Source organism: Cryptomeria japonica, chromosome 9 (assembly GCF_030272615.1).
Source record: "Cryptomeria japonica chromosome 9, Sugi_1.0, whole genome shotgun sequence".
In the NCBI taxonomy this organism is placed as follows: Eukaryota; Viridiplantae; Streptophyta; class Pinopsida; order Cupressales; family Cupressaceae; genus Cryptomeria; species Cryptomeria japonica.
The window spans coordinates 515,412,450-515,434,622 of NC_081413.1; the positions used below are offsets into that span (position 1 = coordinate 515,412,450).

At 35.9% G+C, this 22,173-nt stretch overlaps 1 protein-coding gene across 1 annotated transcript in view; it reads right to left on the bottom strand.

Annotated features, from left to right (window-relative positions):
- LOC131066930 (ribulose-phosphate 3-epimerase, chloroplastic) overlaps nt 1–22,173 on the bottom strand; it is a 54,046-nt gene that overhangs the window by 10,860 nt on the left and 21,013 nt on the right. Inside the window, exons 2-4 of the mRNA XM_058001827.2 lie at nt 15,544–15,655; nt 5,408–5,548; nt 5,073–5,186 (exon numbers count right to left, since the gene is read on the bottom strand). Coding sequence (XP_057857810.2) covers nt 5,073–5,186; nt 5,408–5,548; nt 15,544–15,655 — 367 coding nt within the window. The remainder of the gene's footprint in view (nt 1–5,072; nt 5,187–5,407; nt 5,549–15,543; nt 15,656–22,173) is intronic.

Sequence of the window (22,173 nt, forward strand, 5' to 3'; positions counted from 1 at the left end):
TGCCAGTTGAGGTGCGAAATCCATCATTAGGAATCAGCGAACTTAGTGAATACACAGCGAATTCCTTGAAGGTCTGCAATCTGGGTTAAAGGAGCAATAGCAGCAACCATCACTCATGTGACAGCAAGCTAATCTTGAAGGCAGCTTCCTCAATCTGCCATCCTTCCTGTGACAGCAACATCTGCATCTACAAGTACTTGAGATAATTGTTGTAATGATTACATAACTATAATCCATAATCAGATCTGAGGATCTTTTCTGGCTGGGTTTTTCCTCCTAGGAGGTTTTCCCAGGGTAACTGTGTCTTGTGCTCAATTTGTTCATTTCTATGTTGTCACTAATTCCAAATTATTTCAGCTAATCAAACTAATTAGAAACTAAATATAACTTCTGAGTTTATATCAATCTGAAAGTGTTAAAACTAACAAGATTAACATGAATGAGTGTTAAATTTTACCTAAGCATGCAAAGTCATTGACATTTTGCATCAAAATTGATCTAAGATCACTAACCATCAGGCATGAATTGCTATTGAATCCATTACATGCCATTATATTAGATGTAATAATGAAGGCGAAAAGGTCATGTTGCACTTTTTGCATACTTGTTAAAGCAGCATACACAATTTCGCCTACTGGTTCACTTTTATCTTTTATTTTTTATTTCTTTGGTTACTAAGGGTTTTAAATGACTCCTCAGCCTTTGGGACACAAACAGGGAATGTCTAACTTGCACTTTTTTAATCACACTTCTGATGTATTAGCACAAGAGCATGCCCAGCAGTTCCCCTGGGGAATCAAATCTGAGTCTTAATTGTGGTAATGCTCCATCTTTACCGCTCAATCATGCCTACTAGACTGAAATATTAGTATAAACATTGAGGAAGAGCTCAGAAAGAACATGGGGGCGAGTTGGATTCTTCATATTGTTACACTTGATTATGCCAAAGGGCATAGGGGTGAGCTTAGGTCCATGCATTGCCATAATCCCTAACTCAAGGTGTTTCTATGACCACTACAAGGTGCCCTCGCCATGGCAATTGAATCTTGGAAATATTAGTATAAACATTGAGGAAGAGCTCATAAAGAACATGGGGGCGAGTTGGATTCTTAATATTGTTACACTTGATTATGCCAAAGGGCATAGGGGTGAGCTTAGGTCCATGCATTGCCATAATCCCTAACTCAAGGTGTTTCTATGACCACTACAAGGTGCCCTCGCCATGGCAATTGAATCTTGAAACTCATCGTTACACACCACTAACCCAAAACTCATTTGGTGATTCACTTTTATCTTATGTAAAGAGTCTTTAAGATTTTTTCAATTTTACAGTAGAAATGTAATAGCAATTAAGGTTGTCTTAATTTTTGTAAACTTCAAATAGTGATATCAAGCTTACTTCTATTATAGCTATCAACTAATAAATCATGTGCAAATGAAGACAAAGACAATATATAGTATGAAAGAAAATACCAATAAAGGATTTTATAGTTGTTTGAAGACATTAGGCCTACAAAGTTACAATAACAACATATAAACATACCCATGTATGTATTCTTAAAAATTTAAACAAAAGTGAAAAAGACACAAATTTGAGATTCCAGAATAAATGAGTCCTAAAAGAACACGTCAGCTGCCTTGTTTTAAGTTTTACAACTACCAATTAACCCTACTAAAAGTACTAGTGTGACTCTTCATGCCCAAGTGTGCAACAAAAACTTTTAATAAAGACTCTAAGTACTGAGATAAGAAAGATAAATCCAACAACATACTCAGTCTAACTGTATCTGAATCTGGAGAGAAAAAATATCACAAAAAATGTTTTTATAAGTAACCAGTGATAACAATTTAATGTCCTGAAACATTTTACAAATTTTGGAAAATAAAAACCATCCCATTTGTATTTTTAATAAAGACATAAAATAGTTGTGAATCTTTCCAAATGCGTATATTTTGCTAAGTCGATGTTTTGAAAACAAACAATAAATGTTAAAGATATCGGAAAGTATGGGCTATATATTTTAACGTATCTTGTTGAAAATATCTCAAATATTATCGTTGATAATAAGAATAAATCATGGAAGAGCAATACTGATTTATAACCATTTCCCACAACCACATGATTGTTCTTGATGATTCCATTCAAGAAATAAAAATTTGCAGCAGTGACATGTGCCGTATGAAATAGATAAAAGACCAAAGGTTGAAAAGGACCAACATATCAGCATATCAAAATCACTACATAATGATTCCTTAAAGTTACCTTCAAATTGCAATTGCAAGTATCAGACCCTCATTGAATAAAAATGTGACAAAGGATTAATATAATAATAAATAAAGTGAAAAAAGCTAATTCTATTGGCCCGTGCCTGAACAACCAATGGGGAATGAGTGATCCTAAAGATCAGTGCCAACAACACTGCCAATCTATCTCGAAATTAAGGATCATTTTTAAAAACAACCTTGGGTAGCTAATGCTTTGCCAATGAATGCTAATCAAAAAAGGTTTACAGGGTTGGCATATCACAATCTTCTTCATTCTTTGTGGAAGAGGGCTCAGTTCAACATGTCCTGAAATGTACTATAGGATGAGTTCAGTTTCTTATTTATTGCCCCACTTTCTTGGAGGGTTTCCTTTTTATATCAGGAACAAATGCAAAACTTTATAGCATACGAAATGGCAGTCCACCCTTAGCTTCTTGTGGAAGAAAAGATATACTGCAACTTTTCACAAGGACTGTTCCTCTCTCTGGTTAAGAAAACTGAGGCTATTCGAGCAGGATTTGGCTATGCTTGTCAAAGGCAAGCTTCTTTTTGTCCATGAGATGCCAACGCCTTTCCCATTGAGGGCCTTTACTAATAGAGATCTTTTTTGTATTTCTGTTGATCAGCTGCCATAATTATCTTGATCTCCGGTGCAATATAAGATGCATTCCTTTAAAGGAAAAAGTTATATTACTGAAAAGGGGGAATCGGGTAGAATGCCTGGCTTTAAAGAACTCGAATACCCTCTACAAGGTACATTGAAGACTGAAAAATAGTCAAGATCCTGAGTTTTTGAGCAGTAGATGTGCCTTCAATGTTTAAAGGACATTAATGGAGTTTCCCTATGCACTGAGAGAAATCACCAGTATTTTAAATCTAAACACAAATACAATCCCATATTAGCATGGGGATGTGTCCCTATGGGTGGTGATTGCATTTTCCCATCGCCGCAGAAAATGAGGGTGTGGGGACAAAAGAAACATCCCTGTTCCATCCAATACCTGGGGCTTTTAAGGAGAATCATTCACATTCCTACTATATATTATGTCAGGGGCCAACCACATGTGCCAGGCTGTCGCACAAATATTAGTTCTTGGAGCAGCAACACCTCTCAGTCAGCCAACATTATAAATTGGAAAAATAAAAAATACAAAAAGTCCTTTGACGGAAAAGAGGAAAATAAAAATCCTAAAGATAGATCTCATTGTCTATTAAAAATTTAAAATCAAATAAAAGTATTGCCCACATAACTTTGGAGAAGCAGCAGACCAAAAAAACAGGTAAGGGATACACCACCATAAGAAGGAAAAAGAAAGGACAGAAAAGACACCTATATTCTGATTTTTTGTTCTTGTCTGTCCCAAAAAACCAAAAGCGGTGTCGGCAGTAGCAAAAGCAGAGGCTTGAGCAGTGAGGGACGAGCTTCAGGGAAGCCATGTTGGAGAAACACACATAAGATATCAAACATAAACCCAAACTCAAAACCGTGAGGTTGAAACAGATGCCCAAAACACATTATAATAATCTATAGCCATAAAGACAAATTGATGGGGTCAAAAAACAATGATTAACCATGGCTGTGGAAATGTTTCCTACGTGGCAAGCTGGATGAGGCAAAACATTTTTTCTGCTGATGAAAAAAGGAGTTCTGTAATATGCTAGAAGAGATATTGGGGTAACACATACGTCATCTCAGAACTAAACCCAAAGTCAAGCTGAGGGTTTGAAATAGATGCCCAAAAAAGCATTATAATAATTTGTAGCCAGAAAAACAAATTGCCAGGGTCAAAAAACAATGATTAACCATGGCCATTGAAATGTTTCTTTGCAGCAAGTTGGATGAATCAAAACATTCTTTCTGCTGATGACAAAGGTGTTCTATAATATGCTATAAGAGATATTGGTGTAACATAAATACCATCTCAGACCTAAATCCAAACTCAAAACAGAGTTGCAATAGATGCTCAAAAGAGCATTGTTACAATTTGTAACCAAAGTGAAAATTGACGAAGGCCAAAAACCAATGATGAAGCATGATTGTGAAAATGCCTATCTTGTGGCAAGTTGGATGAGTCAAAACATTCTCTTTACTATGACATTGGGGTTATAATATGTCAAAAAATGGTCCTTGTATGTAACATCCCATTTTTAAAATAAAGCCATCGCTAAAAAGTTTGAGTCCACCAAAGAGTGGACCAGGGATTGTAGCGAGATCACATGAGATTAAAATCACCACCGCTCCCAAATACTCAGCTGCATATATTTACTAGCCTAAGCTGAAGGAAGCGCTACAATAATACTCTTTCTGTCATATATGTATGAATAGTAAAGGATAATACCATGTGATCTATTTAAAGACCATTTATAGACTAAAAAGGCTATCGATGAATGCAATTCTTAATGTAAAAAATCCTGTTGCAAAGTCCTATATATCTGCTGACCAAACATCTCTAGTACTCTACTGCACTTTCTTCCCTTTAGATGTTATTAAAATAGATACCTTTACCATAATAGATGAATGGCCAGGTCGATGGGAACTGATGAACCAAATAGTATGGTTCAATTACCTTTCTCTAAGACCTCAAACTATTTCAATATATGCATTAACAGAGTTTTACAAACAATACTTAGACAGTAAAATACAAGCTATTTTCTGGCACAGTACTAATCCTCACTGAGGAGATCTAATTCATGGTGTGCATTTTAATGGTTATGAAATAGCCACAAACTTTGCAAACTATCTTGCACTATTTATTTCCACTAACATGTCATCAAGAAAAAGACACAAGTATTAGAATACATTTTACCTGATTCACAGTCCGGTGCAAGTGGATTGTGGAGGACTGTTCACAATGTACGCTAACAATGTCTGCACCAGCCTTGATAAAGTCTGGAACACGTTGTTCCGGTTCCACAATCATCTACAATAAATGAAGCCGTAAATCAATAAATCAGTCACACATTTCTCTGCAAGGCCATAAATCCATTCACAAACTTAATTGACTGTATCTAAAACCATCAAATTAAACCAGCCTCTGTTCTGCTACTACCATATGAGGGCCATGATATCCTAATGCTGCATTTTAATCCTTAAACAATGATTGAATGGGTAGCTATAAAACAGAATAAAATAAAAATTTACCAAATGCACATCCAAAGGCAAATCAGTCACAGGTCGTAATGCGGCAACCACTAGAGGCCCAATGGTAATATTGGGTACAAACCGTCCATCCATGACATCAACATGAATCCAATCACAACCTGCCAACTCCACTGCTTTGACCTACGTAAAATAAAAGTCACAAACTATACTGAAACTTTTAGCTAGATAAGTTTTCACAAAAGATCAAATATTTTCTCCTAAATAACTGCACCAAACAAGTTACAAAGTTCTATTTAATTCAATTTCATTTTTTTGGAAAATCTTAATCAATAGCATTTTTGCATATATACATGTTTTATTAACAAGCTGCATTATGCTGCATTATCTGACTCTATATTTTCATAATTATTAACAAATGTAGGTGAAACTCCATAATAATGATTTTAATCATTTGCACAATATTCCTAAGTCTTTATCAATAGAATATTGAAAATCACTTTGATGTTCACTATCACAAATTAACTAATTTCTTAACAACTTAAGAACCATCAAACTTTCTGGAGGATTTACAGCAAGGAGAGAAGATTATAGAGTAGCATCTTGCAAGCAAAATAAATAGACTCCCACAGTGACTATCAAGAAACACCTACCAAGAAATCGATCAAAAAAAAGAAACCCTACCAAGAGGATTAGCTATTGAAAACTTCATTAAAGGTTGTATATCTCTCCCAATGACAAAACTGAAATGGTAAGTAGTGTATGGCAGTCAGGTGCACTTTTGGAATGACACTTGAATCACTTGATTATAAAAAAATCCCACCAAATCAAGATGAGGAACTTGAAGCTTTTTCCGACGATGCCATAATTTGATAGGGCCCAAAGGCGAAGGACTACATAAATTATTGTGATGCAACTAGCGGAGACAGTTGGCTTGACCAAAATGAGATATGAAAAGAAAGCCATGAGATTGAACCATATGCTGGCTTGCTACCCCATCAAAATAAGGAAAAGGTAATCTCATCTACAATGGAGATAAATAAGGAATTGTCATGGCAAAATCTGCACCAAAAACTAATGATTGAGTCCCAAAGGAAAAGATATAGGTTTCCAAGTTAAAAAATACCTTCATGAGGGATTGTCCAAGGAAATTTAATCTTATGGCTCACTCTTCAAGAGAAAGCTCTTAATTCCAGTATATAGAAAGACAAGGCTCCATGGGTCATCCATGATTGTATTTGCATAAAAAAATGAAGAAAGTAATAATCATATGTTTCTTTATTACACCTCTGCCTAGGGTAGTTGTAATAGATTTTTAGAAAGTGGGAAAAAAATGTATCTCTCGAGTCAATTAAATTAATGATGAAAAAATGGATCTATAGCATCAACACTCACCCTTGTAAGAGATTATGGATGATCTCTCCAATAATCATAATATAGAACATTTGGATTGCAAAAAATTGCCAAATATTTAAGGAAAAAACTTCAATAGAAATTCAAGTGCAGGGAAGTATCAACTCTGTTATTTTGGAATTGACTATGGTTTGGCTAAGAAAAGATGATTGGATTGATCATGAAGTGCAAAAATCAATCAAAAGGTGCCATCTAATTGCATGGCCCAAGAAGATTTCCTGCCATAAAAAATAGAAATATCAAAGACTTGAATTGCAATTAAAAAAATAGGACATTATGGTTTCCTCAACTTTTGTGAATATGGAACTTAAATTTGTAGTAGTTAAGGGCAACTTTGGCCCTTCTGGTGGAGGTGGTGTCATAAGGGATGGATTATTTTAGCCAAAGATGATATATTATATGTGTCATGCCCAAAATTTCACTTAAGGGCATGACACAACTCGCAAACTCTTTTTTGTTTAAACGTAATCTACTTTCTAAATGCGCCATGTATGGGTATGGTGCGATGTCTATACGCATCAGATGATCAATGTTCCCCCATTGTCACCATAGACACTTCGCCCATAGGTGGGAAAGAAGGGAATTAGTCTACACAAGATGTGCACAATGAAATTCATGGAAAAGATGATTGGATTGATCATGAAGTGCAAAAATGGAGCAAAATGTGGCATCTAATAGCATGGCCTGAGAATAGTTCCTCTCCTAATAAAAAAATATAACAAAGACTTGAATTGCACTAAAAAAAAGGACAGTATGGTTCCCTCAACTTTTGTAAATATGTGAAACTTAAATCTGGAGTAGTTGAGGACAACTTTGGCCCTTCTAGTGGAGGTGGTGTCATAAGGGCTTAATTATTTTAGCCAAAGATGATATATTATACGGACATTGGGATTTGGTACTCAAGTGGAGACCACGGCAATGCTAAAAGGTGTTCAAGCTGCAGTCACTAAAGGAAAGAAGAAAATAATTGTGGAAGGGTACTTAAATTCTTACTAAAGAAATGAAATCTGGGAAAATTACATGCTGATGATGAAAAACAATTGCTGGTTGAGCTAGACAGGTGACTTCTAAGTTAAAATTGAAATCTTTTTACCTCAATAGAAAAGAAGCAAATATGGTTGAAAAGTTAGCTGCAAATAAGTAAGTTAACCTATGTAGAAAGAATGAGGCCCATCTTCAGTATTTAGAAAACCCCTTTATAGATCGCTTCCAAAGGCTAATTGTAAGGGATGCACTATGCAGGGCATCCCACATCCTAGTCTACCTCATCTCCTTCGCTAATCCTAATTATCATCATTCCTAAACCCCTACCACCTCCTTTTCATAAACCTAATATGCACTTTATCCCATAATCTAGATAATATATAATAATCATAATGACATTTGATTTTAAATTTTATTCCTATTAATGAAAGTTACAGAGTACGAAACAAGCTCAAAATCACAAGTGACAAACATCAAAATGACAAAATGGCAATGCCAAGACAAGATATGCATAGCTAGTTTTAGCATCAAGCTCAAAAATTGGATTCATCATCCGATGGAAATCTCACAAACTGCTCATTAGCAGAATTGTTGGTCTCAACTGGCTCTTGCAACAAGACCTCAACTAAACCAAGCTGTAACTTCAAATCCTAATCAACCTACTACAACTCATTGGATTGTACATACCATCATGTTGTTGGATTTTGCTTGTATTCAAGTGTCTTGAGATCAATGAGACACAAGGTATTGTGTACAACTAACTTTTTAACTCTCCTACAAATTGGATCCTCTTACGAGAGTAGATAAAGCTATATGTGCAATACTTCTTCTCAGAAGTAGAGGAACTAGAATTCTGCAAGAGGCAAATGGTAAGCGTACACAACAATCTTGAAGGTGAACAATCACTGCTTATTTAGCTTGTCATGTGCCAAAGTGTTTGGATCTGTTATAGTCTGTAACTTTTATATTAAAGATGTCATGTCCCCAAATCCGAACAAATGAATAGTAATGAAGACCGTGAGAGAAAAGGCAGGGTTATATTCTGTTGGAGATCAAGTCAAGAATTCAATCAATGATTTGACATTCATGTATTCCATGTTGGCATCTATTATTAGAAATTTAGAATATAAGCCAACTTCATGGTCGATTTATTAGAACTAAAGAGATTAAAGTATGGATTAATTTGTGAAGGCAAGGCAGCAATTATTTAATAAACTAAGACATATCAAAGTCAAGCAACAGCGATGATACAAGTCAGCAATACAAAGGTTGCCACATTGGAAAGGAATGAAACAAACCAAATGGTGCAATTAGTTTGTAGCAACGAATTAGTAATTCATTTACTAGGAAGGTGCGATTAAAGGAAAGGAATATTAAGTAAATAAATTAATGTTATTTAGTAAAGGACATGGCTGTTAGAAAAAACCGTCCCATTGAAGGGACATAACTCTTGATATTAGATATGTTTGATGTGTATTAAGGGGAAGGATATACGAAAGGAAGAGGACACAATCTGATCTGAGCTTACACTATAAATTTGTGGGAAGAAGATTACTATATATGCTTTGCAGACCCAAATAAATGAAAAGGACTATTGATCAGAAAATGAGATCATAGGAATTCAGACATAGAAATCAGGTATAGCTATACTATCATCGCACAAGCATTAAAGCAACCTATCGGAATGCACCAAGGAGAATCATCGAACATGAACAAGGATAACATCAAGAAGGATAGCATACATCATTACCGACTGGTATGTCATATCTGATCTTGTCCATAATATTATTTAAATTATAGTTATAATGGAACTTCTGTCAGTCTATTATGATATATATATATAGGTATAATTAATAATACAGGGTTTCACCTGAATGATCAGCATAGATATTATTAAGGAATGTTAATAATCTGCACTACTGGTTTATAGTAGAATCACTACTGTTAGTAGAAATTCATTACTCTTACCGCAGATATTACATTATCAGCGTGATAGTTGTTCTAAGAGATACATTAGAAATTGTATTTGATAGTCCATTTTGTGGGAGAGGGATGGAGGAGTAATCTAGCGGTGACGAGAGGCACACAAGTGGTCATAAGGATCTATGGAGTCAAGGAGCCAGTTACTCCCTCTATGCCAAACTCACAAAGATGGTGATGTGTGTATAGGTAATGGGCATGGAGGGACAGCACCATGGGCCGCCAAGTCTAACAAGGAGGTTAGAAGCAACCATTCCTTGGACTTGGTAGACAACGGACCCAAACAACCCTTTTATGTCTCATATGCCCACTCTTTCTGTTGTTACATTAGAATAGATTATAACTGGTTAAGAATGGATATGTTTGTAGGTGTTTGCCTTTCCTTGTGAGTGCAGGTTATCTTTATAAGTCTCCACTCTAATACAAGGTAAGTCTCAAGCCCTATCTCTGAGTTATAAATTTATAAATTCTTGATTACAGTAGGATATTGGATTCAGAGATAATTACATTGAGTACTATGACAAATGTCTGTTTCAGATATATTGTTATCAAGTTAAGAATGGGAACTCCAAATTAAGCAAATTAATTTAAGTCATAAGTTTATTGAAATTAGGTAATTGTTGTTAAACAGGCCTATATCTAGTAGGGGACATTACAAAAGTGCTATTTAAGACTTCCCTGAAACAATGGCACAATTGCATGGATGTCCATCTAATCACATTGTCCTCCCATGATAGTACAGCTGTATGGATTCAATATAACAGCCAGTTTGGTGATGTTTTGACTTCATTATTTTTATAATGGCCATTTGAGCAAGTTCTGACAAATTTGTGACCAAAATTCCCTGATCGCTTGACTAGAATTAGAAACCTTAGTGACTGTTGGGAGTCTCCTTCATTTCGTACATGCATTGAACTATTAGAGGATTTTTGACATTCAGTTCTATGTTGGCTAGTGTGAGACTTTTTTCTGGAAAATCTCTATAATCTCTAAGTTTTTCTACAGCATTCTTGTGTGAATCTGGAGATATACTATCGCTGCAATTCATCCACCCTTGTGAGCTTACATTATTTGGAATCATATTATTGATTATGGTTTCTTGTGTTCTTTCTTTTGAGTTTGCAGATTTCCAGAGGCAGCATCTTTTCTCTATAGCTGGAAAGTTCTTGAGGGAGACAATTTTCAAAGAGCAGTAACTTCTTCTCAACATCCATGTTAGGCGTTTTCTTAACTTACTTGATACAGTGATATTGTTGTTGTTCATACTCAACCCTTCTCTCTTTTCCAGCTCTCTTTTAGTCTTTCATTTCAAGTTCGTTTGGATTTTCACAAGGTTATTGTTGTATTCACTATTCTCTATCTCCTCAAAACCAGTATTTGAATTGTTGTTTATTTTACTTTGGACTTGGAGCCTATAAATCCCATTGTTGGCAGTTGGCACTATTGGATTCTATATTCTACACATTTCTCCTCCATACACATAGGGCATTTAGTAACTTTATAGACCTCTGCTCGTAAGTGTTCATTTTGTAACCATTGAGATTGAAAGACCAATTAGGCGATTGACCATTTGGCAACCTCCCTAGCAGTCACCCCCATCCTTCCTGTCCTACCATAGTTAACATTGGTGAATCAAACACACAACGGCTTTGTGTCCCTAACTTATCTTTGTCTTATTTCTAATATTTAGCTACTATATCATTTCCTTCATTTAGCGCATATTTACATCATTCTAATAAAAGTTAAATAACCTTTTTGCCATTTTCAGTTTTATTGTGAGCATGTTTTGTTGCTATTGGAATAGATTTACTACTTTTAGTCTATATAATTCACTTCTGTGTACAGACTACAGCGCACTTGGATGCTAGAGCAATTGCATTGTTCTCTGTGAATCATGTAGGCATCTGTACTACATCAGCTCTATGAAACTTTCTTCAAATTCTGTATTTTTCTAGGTTACTGTTTTTGTCTTCATTTTCCAGAATATCATTCTATATCTTCAATAATTCCATTGTTCCACGGCCGTTGGGGACATGGAGACGGGGCGACATGGAGATGGGGGGACACGGGTACAGAGGGAAAAATTTTTGGGGACAGGGGGACTTGGGCCTCCGGGGGGGACGCGTTTCCGTGGAACACTGATTATAATTCCAAAATTTATTAGTCCATTAGCAAAAACAGACTATATCTTCTATATCTGGAATAGATTTACTACTTGTAGTCTATACAATTCACCTCTGTGTACAGACTACAGCGCACTTGGATGCTAGAGCAATTGCATTGTTCTCTGTGAATATGTAGGCATCTGTACTACGTCAGATCTTTGAAACTTCCTCCGAATTCCATATTTTTCTAGGTTCCTCATTTTGTCTTCATTTTCCAGAATATTGTTCTATATCTTCAATAATTCCAGAATTGGTTAGTCCATTAGCAAAAAGGTAGTAATTTTCCTTGAAAATGAGCATAGCTCTTTCTTAAGTGAAATACACTTAGATAGATCAGAACACTCTACTTATTACCCTGTTGTAGATTTCATTAATGTTTTGGTTATAGGGAATTTGAATAAACTATAATCAAATTTAACATATTTCACTCCCCAAAGGTGGAATTATCAAAATCCCCAAATTTGATGACATTGAAAATGAAGGATACATAAGACGTAATGAATCTCACATTCATCCAAAATCTATCACTAACCACAACCTCCTTCACCGTCTTCCCCTGTTTTGTCTCAGACTCCCCCCATCTAGATGAAACATGTGTAATGATTATAACTTAGAAGGGCTCCTACAACTCAAGTATCCTCTCCAATAGAAAGAAGTTGCAAGAAAACTTGGTCTCAATTGGTTTGAGGAATTCCTTCCTTGAAACCAGACCAAAATGAATTGCAATGAGGTTTGATGATTGCAAATAAACTTCTGCATTTGCCTTGCATCTGACATAACATTTTTGACCCACTCAATTTTGGTGTTCTTGAGTGCATTGTTCACGACATTCACACAAGAAGGGATCCAAAAGATGTGCCTACAGGTAAACCCAAATAATATGCCTTTACATTGCACACATGCATTGCATTAGTAGCCACCTGCACTCCATTAAGAACACCAATCTTCATCTATAAGGACTTGAAACTGCAACTCTATGCCTTTGAGTTTTCCTAAGTGCTCAACATCACTAAATAAGGCCCTTCCTTAGATGTAACTATAATATTCATGAGTGAGTGTTGTCTAATGCCTATCCCCTCATCCATGATTACGTCATAGCCTACGTCATACCCATGTGACCTTCATCTCCTCTCTCAATAAATTAACCATGGAAAAGTTTTTCAAGATTGTGGTGCTCAATTTGGTCTTGCCAGAAGGCACATAAGTTGTACCAACTTTCCTACATTGGACATTGCCTCCTTGTAATAAGGAGATTGATCAACATGAAAGGGTATAATAGTGGCAAACACAAATTCGCCAACGGCCTCGCTGGCCTCCTTGTAATAAGGAGATTGACCAACATGAAAGGGTATAATAGTGGCAAACACAAATTCGCCAACGGCCTCGCTGGCCTCCTTGCCTTCACATTGAACATATTTGTAACCAGTTTTTTTAATGTTGAGCCTATGGCCTTCTCTTTCCATCTTGATTCCACCCCACTCACCTCAAATATGAAACTATTGGAGATGTAACTCCCTAAAGAAAGTACAAGATGGTACAATGATGTACCTTCTAGTATAATTTATAATATGTGACCTCTTCTCAAGTGCCAACTCGGTACAAGAGCCAACCCCTTAACCAAGCATATGTAAGGAGTGTGCATTAACCCTCATAATGGTGCACCTCCAATCAAGGAAGCAAATGTTGACACCAACACCCTCCTAAATTGTTTTCCTTGTTTATGTCAGATGTCACTTCAAATAAGCAATCAAATTGCATTGCACTCCCAACTAAACTATCTATACGAGGGTTTAGTTGTCACCTCTTTTCTCCATGCTCCCCCCACTTTCGCCACCTAATTCAAAATCCCATTGTCGCTCAAGTACCTCATCTTGACCCCAAAAAGGAAATAAAAATTAAAAATGAAAGCAATATATATTAAAAAAACAGAAAACTTTCTACATATTGTAGCACATTTCAAATACAAAAAAATAAAAAATAAACTCTTAAGACATTAAAAGTGCGAAAAAAAGGTTTCTATGCATTGTAATTTGTAACATATTTCAAGTGGCAAAAAAACAGCGATCTTGTTTAAACTTTTGAGGGCATTGAAGTACAAAAGAAATGACACACTTTTTACAAATTGCACATGTTTCAAGTGCAAAAGAAAAGTATTTTAAGGCATAAAGGAATATAGACAAATTTTAAACAGAGAAAATTTGGCATTTTATTTTTGAAGTGAAATAAACTGTGGTTTATTCAATCACAACAAAGAACATTAAAAAAAAAATTATCACAATGTGTTTTTCAGCTTATTCTTTACATTTACTTGTACAACGCAAACAAACAAACAAAAAACTTGTCACAAATGTGAAACATAAAAAAAGAAAATCTGAAAGTTTGGATAGATTGAAAGCCACAGTGACATATGGAACTACCTCCTTCCTTCTCTCTTTTTCAATTTTTCCCTTCTTGCTTGCAAATGCAAATTGTGAAACTGCAAAGTGTGAAATCATAAAATACAAATAGGTTAGGATTTATGGGTGTATTTTGGGGTGCTGTGGACCCTTGTATAGATATTTGGGTTTATTTATTTATTTTGACATTTTTTATTTTTTAAGTATGAAATAAACATCAGAAACAGCCTACCCTCCCCAAGATAGTCAAGGGACCCCAAGGATAGGAAAAAAAATTAAAAGGGGCACCTCACTGGGGATGTCCCTCAAATTGGGTGAATGTCTCCATATTTTGAGAATATTTGGAATGAACCTTGATTTTTTGTTTCCGTCTTGGAGCCCCCGAAACATCCCTGAATTTGGGGGCAGGTAAAAATCTTTGTCCTCATGATACACTGGATTTTTAACCTATTGGAATCGATATTTCGTTCATTTTTTTGTCGATTTAGGTCCTTAGATCCTTAACCTAGGTTCTTTAGCTTTAAAAAAAGATACCTTGTAGTTTAAATGCTTATAGAAAATTCCACTCCAACAAAATAATTGAAAGAAGCTTCCCAATAATTATATATATTAAAAGCCAGCTCATAACACCTTACATAATGCTTGCACATGTATCACTTATAATGATTCTATTTATAAAGTGAATATATTTGCATTTTGAACTAAACATATCCATGATACCAGTTAACTGGCTAACTTGGCAATAAAACAGGATGCTCTAATCCAACCGAACCTGCTTTAGAACCAACAAAATCTCACATTGATGAAATTAAAGATATATTGAGTCATCATATTGCTCTAACTTTAGGGTCTAGAACATTATTAACAATAAATTTTAAAAATCTTGTGCATGCATCCAGATATTCAACTAATATCTTGCTTCCAAAATGTCCTTATAGGTTAATAACTAAATAGTGCCTTAAAGAACTTTGTGCTGTATTCAAACTGTGACAAAGAACTAGGAGTCCCGTTCCAGATTTGACAATTGGTGCTTAAATATAACTTGTTAAATATGGACTGCAAAAAGAAACTTGTGAGAATCTTACCCTATTGCAAAATCTAACCCCACAAAACTATATCCAGACTCCACATAGTGGCCTATGAAAATTGCAAAAAAATTGTTCCTAAAACTTTCATAGTGGTTTATATCATTTTACATTTATAGAAAATTTAGTTGCCCATAAAAGTTTGAAAAAAACACCTGTTCACCCAACTTTGCGAAATTTGCAGAAAGAATAGAAGGAGAAACAATGATGTCAGCTTTGGAGAATTTGTCAACTCGGGCAGATGCCTTCACTATGGTGCTGATTTTCCTGCAAAAGTTGTCATCGTCAAATTTCAATGTAAAACAAAATGCTACCATTTCTTTTTATCAGGCAGCTGGCTTTATGATCAACTGAGATACAACCTAATAAAGACCAAGGATGGAAGTATAATTATCATATTTGTTCTACTTTCAAGCCATATTCAAGTTGAACAGACAAAAATTTTATAACCTGTGAAATATTAGAATTCATCAAGCACAAATGAATATTTTCAAGCTCCACCTAAGGGGATAGATGCCTCTGTTCCAACTTTATATAGTGTAAATTAAGATTTATCATTTATATTAACAAAGACTTAATACATATTTCCATTGTTCATATAGTACTTTCACTAAATAAGTTATTGGATCTGTATATTTTTTGAAGGTGCATGGCACCAGCGTTGATCCATCTTTTCCTGTGTCTTCACTATGTTGTGGTCTGATTTACAGCTTTGGCATTCATGTATTCTCAATACATCTCTTGTTCAAACAATCTAACTGTAGAGACCAATCAGCCTTCACAAAATTCTTCAGAGATAGATTTCAATTTCAACAGCTTTTAGAAAAAGATATCGTACATTCAGTTCTAATATTTCAGCTATTTATAAAGATTCATTGTACCATGACATTTGAATATCAGATCTGAAGTCATTAGTGGAATCCTATAATATGGCCATTACAACCTGGTGAAATTATTGTTCTTCTGCACTGATTAAATTTAATATTTCCATTTTTCAAAAACTTAAAAACACTTATGCACATGCACAGCCAGCTTCTAGCAAGAAGATTCCCTTATAGTATCAGATGTTGAAGGTGTTATCTTATATCAAAAAGTCCCTAGTGAACAGGATTTATCTTAGTGTTTACCTCACATGGGTAAATGGATCTCATTATTTAAGTTGCTGAATCACTAATATAATTCCATTATCAAAGTTTCAATCATAATCTAAATACTAACTCCAACTCAACTTGAGGTTTTACCATGCATACTTGTAACCATGGGAAATTTATCTGTGATGGCACCCGTGGACCAGACTATTGCAGCATCCAAGTTTCCTAACTTTTCTCATATTACTTTGTGACTTGCGTGAATTTTATCATTCATGGCATTACCATGGCACAAATCAGACACATCACAACTTATCTTATTTCTCAACTAAGTAGGTTTGCATCATAAGTTTTCCATCCGAATACAACTGTAATCCGCTGAATATAGTAAATGCCTATCTATACTTGGTCAAGATACAATACATTTCGAAAATATTTCAATATAAAGATTCCAATTCAAGTTTGATTGTTTTGTTAAGGATTATCAATGTTTATGAGGAGGACACAGAGTATTTCTCAGTATGCATATTTCTCATATGGCCACATAATTGAGAGAGAATTAGTGATGATTTGGCAGGAGTACCTTCTCAGGACTGTAATTAGAAATCTGTGCAAGGTATGTTTAAAGAAACATGATGATTATGTAAAAGAGGAACCTAATGCAATGCCAAATTAAGCATGAATGTGCATCAAATTATACTTAATTTCTAAGTTGCTGAATCTTGGGAATTTTTGGGCGATTCTGGGTATGAAACGTACCGGAATCAGATTCTGAAACGAATCTCCTGTGGGTACATCCAGGGTTTGCATTTTTAGATGCCGAAATGTTTAGTGATTTAGTTTGACCTTTTTGATATTCTTAAGACCTACAGTGCTGATTAGTGAACTCAAAACTTATCTATCATGAGACATTGAGATTCTAGTTTGATCTTTTTGATATTGAAAACTGAATTTAAATTAGTATGTTATATTTCAAAATTTGAAATTTGTAATGGTTTTGCTTATTAGAGTATGCATTGGTATATGACATTCTAAACTTAATTCTATTTTTTAGCTACATATACATACATACATACATACATGTATATGTATATGTATATGTATATGTATACACATGCATGTACATATATGTATATATATACAATAAATGTACCGAATACGTACCTGTTGTGACCTTTTTCACACATCGCCCCATTGCAAATGGGGACCCTCTCTTTTCCTACTTTCTAGGGTTTTTGTTAGTGTCCTATGACCTTTTGCTGCAGTTTCACCAAGCCTTGTCCAGTTCAGAGCATTTCAAGCCTGACGATTGAAAGTTAGTTTTTGCAAGTTATGTGATTCCGAAATGCGAACACCACCAGAGTGCTTAGAGAGGCCAAAGGACAAAGATCGCAATTGATTTGGACGAATTTGGACAACTTTCTATTTTTAGAAAGTTTGCTTTTTTGCTTTTTCCTATTTTTTAGGAAGTTTTGTTTTTGGCCTTTTTAGCCCGATCCCCGGTATGGCTATTTTTAAAAAAAATTTCCTTTTTTTTAGGGATGTCTGCTTTTTGCTTTTTCGGGATGCAAACCTAGGGTTTACACTTGCACCACTGACCTGCTTCGACCGAAACTCGAAAATTCCAAGTTTTGACCTAAAAAGCTAAATCCCTAGATTTTAGGCTTTTTGCTTTTTCAGGATGCAAACCTAGGGTTTACACTTGCACCACTGACCTGCTTCAACCGGAACTCGAAAATTCCAAGTTTTGACCTAAAAAGCTAAATCCCTAGATTTTAGGCTTTTTGCTTTTTCGGGATGCAAACCTAGGGTTTACACTTGCACCACTGACCTGCTTCGACCGGAACTCAAAATTTTCAAGTTATGACCTAAAAAAACTAAATCCCTAGATTTTAGGCTTTAAACCTAGGGTTTACACTTGTACCACTGACCTGCTTCGACTGCGATCCAAAATTTTCAAGTTTTGACCCAAAAAGCTAAGTTCCTATATTTTAGGGGGTCATGGCACCTTCAAAGGATAATCAGCTCGAAAAAATCATCCTGATCCTCAAATGTCCTGAAATTTGGCTAAGTCTGGAATGTCATCCTGATCCTCAAATGTCCTGAAATTTGGCTAAGTCTGGAATGTCATCCTGATCCTGAAATTTGACTAAGTCTGGAAAATTGGAGAATCTTCCAAAAACTAGATTTTGCATTATAAGTCCTAGAGACCTGAAACCACTCTCAAACATCCAAATATAACTTAAAGTATAAGATACCACTTATACTTAAATGTTATATTTCATATATAGTCCGCCCTCTTGAGAGCCTCCAAAAGTCCGCCTTGAAGAGAAAAGGTCTAGAAGTCCGCCCATGTTGGAGATGTCTAAAAGTCCGCCATGTTGGGAGGTAGACCAAAACTCCGCCAAGATGGGAGAGATGCTTGAAGTCCGCCCAAGAGGAGGTGTCTCCAAAGTCCGCTCAAGGTGGGAGAGATGCCTAAAGTCCGCCCTAGAAGGTGTCTCCAAAGTCCGCTCAAGGTGGGAGTGTTGCCTAAAGTCCGCCTTGCATGGAGCAACTCCAAAGTCTGCCATAGGTTGAAGAGGCCATGGTGGCCAACACTCCAAAGTCCACCATGTATGTGTAGGGTGCATAGGGGTGTAGCCTAAAGTCCGCCCAAGCATGCCAAGTGATGAGAAGCCAAGTCTAAACTCCGCCATAGGTTAGAGAGCCATGAGGAGGTGTCTCCAAAGTCCGCCCAAGGTGGGAGAGATGATAGAAGTCCGCCCAAGTTGGGGACACCACCAAAGTCCGCCCAAGATGAGAGACCACCAAAGTCCGCCCAAGATGGGAGCCGCCACTAAAGTCCGCCAAGGTGAAGAGGTCATGTGGGAGCAAGGGTCAAAGTCCACCCCAATGCCTTAGCCAAAAATTTCGCCATAATGGAGGCCAAGGAAGAGCTCTAGCCAAAGTCTGCCATACCTTGGAGGAAAATATCTAAAAGTGCGCCAAAATTGAAGTAAATTGGAAATTCAAAATTCAAAATTTCACCAAGGCATTGAAAAGTCAGAAATGATCAATATGATGTCATAAAAAACTTATCTAAAATCTCGAATTCGAAGACCAAAATAGAAAGTTTTTTCAAAATGGAATATTGGAAGATTAATAAGGATTTTGAACTCCAAAGCCAGAATAGAAAGTTTCTAAAAAGAAAATTCATGGATTGTCAGATATTTTCCAACCTCAACCAAAATAGAAAGTTTCCAGAGAAGAATATTGGAGGATTAATTAATATTTCGAACTTATAAACCAAAATAGAAACTTTTGGAAGATATTTTCAAAATTGGAAACATGGCGAAAAAACTTTCTGAAAGAACTGGAGATGAAATTAGAAGTATTATCTTAAGGGTTTATGATTGAGGATTTAACTTTATTTACAAATACTTCGTTGTAAACTTCATTTCTACACCAAGAAGTTCGAAAATGTTAAGGAGAGCATAGTAAAATACTTTCAGTTTGGAGTTCATCTGGAGAAAGTTTTGGATATTGCTGGAAGTTGGATAAACTTTTTTGACAAAAGTTTCACAGATTTTTGGAGAAAGACAACCAGTATAAGGACGAATTATTGAATCTCTCCTGAATTTTCGAGTATTTTTTAAGGTGAAATTAAATTCATGATGCAGATTTATGTATTTTCTGAGTTTTTCCAGAGTTTGAGAAATGATGAATTTGTTCGAATTTCTAAGGGAGGAAAATCATTTTTTTGGCTAAGTATAAGAAATTTTCGGAGTTATAACACTTGGTGTTGGATTGTGATCACAGTTATCTTGAAGGTTGGAGAATTTATATGTGAAAATCCCATTCTCATGGCTAAGTGAAATTTTCCAAACACTTAGCCATTCGCAGCCTCGATTTTCTTTAATCCAAGATAGATTTCTAACTTATTTTCCTTTGGTTTTACAGGTCGCAAGAGGAAATAGAAGCGGGATCATCATAGAGATCGCAGTTGGAGTTCACAAGCAAGGTTCATCCGGGCATGAAGATAGCCAAAATTTGGCTAAGTATGGGAAATGTTGAAGGCATGTCAAGGTATCGAGAAGAAGGACATGATCACAGTGAATGCCTGAACAACTTGATCCCATCATTTCATATTTGCAAGGGGTTACCCAGAGCTTTTTAACCCTCCTCCCACGCAACATAAATTGGCAACTGAAGGCAGGATCATCATAGAAAACACAAATGGAGTTTCGAGCCAATTTCAGAATTGAAAACGGGACCACAAGCAAGGTTCGTCCGAGCATAGAGAGGGACAAAATTTGGCTAAGTATGAGAAATACTTCGCGAAGAGATTTCTCCTCCAAATTCGAGGCACTTGAAAGAATCTCAAGGCATCAAGAAAGACAAGTTCTCAGACTTGGTGAAAATATGGAAAAGTTAAATAAACTTCCAACTTCTTGAAGGATTTCATCTTTAGAAGGAATTGAAAAATACAAGCTCCCAAGCATAATCAAATGGTGACAAGAAAGAATCAAATTTCCATACTTAGACAATTTCTTGACACAAATTGGAAAATTCAAGGAAGACATTCAACACGTTGAGGTGGCGCCTCGTCATTTTCCAACCAATCAGATCGCTCCAAGTCAACATGTCCAAGTTCGATGAACCTGACTTATCCAGAAGCTTCTAGAAGGGCACACTTCACAATGCAACAACCTTCTATTTTCATTGATGGTTCATATTTAGCAAGAAGGACAAGTGTCCCAAATGTAATTGGTCGAGGGTAGTTAGTTTTGGGAAACCCTAATTAGGGTTTATAGCATTCAATCTGGGCCCTTGATCACTGTTTGATCTCGGCCATTCGTTTATTTTTGAAAACTATATAAGGCTACCTCCTCTCATTTGGAGAGAGTGAGCTTTTTGATGTATTGTTGCTTAAGGTCATTTCCAGATAATATATTGCATGTGCGCTGCTTTGTAATCTCTATTATTTGAATGATTTGCATGGTTTCAATTGCTTCAACACTTAGTTAGAAATAATTTAGATTTGCTTTCATTGTTGTTAATTTGAATGAAGGATTTGATAATCAATTGATGGTGTATTTCCGCTCATACTTTTGGTAAATGGATGATTTCCATTCTACCGTGCAAAGTTAGTCTGAGCCCATCCCCTGTGCATCCCAACACCTCCATCATAAGCACAACCCATTGAAGATTGCACCGGCCTTGTGTAGTTGTCCCTAGTGTGGCGAAGCAAGGTTTGGTTTCTCGAAAGCATCCAGTTGATACCGTCTCCAAAATTCGTAGGATTAGATTAGCCTTCCTGAACCCTATCTCTTTTTCCCTTTCTTTTGAAAGTCTAAATCCCAGAAAATCCCAAAAAAAAATAAAGAAGAGCCTAAAATTGCCAAATCCATCTAAGTCCAGCAGTTCAAGATACTTGTCAAACGTAAGTCCCCCCTTGAAATTTCAGCATACACTACCCAAGAAGTTATTCCACCAAAGTCACTTGTTCGCACATATAGACCTTGGAATCAGTAGTGATTTTTCAAGAGAGGATAGAATACCTTCGGGTATCCTATCCTAATGTTTGGTAGATGATAAAACAGACACCAACAATACCCAACCCCCAAAACAATTTCTGCCGTACTGACATTTTGTACCCACGTACCCTTCCCGTTCCCATACCCGATTCGACAACTTAGCTTAATTTCAATTTAT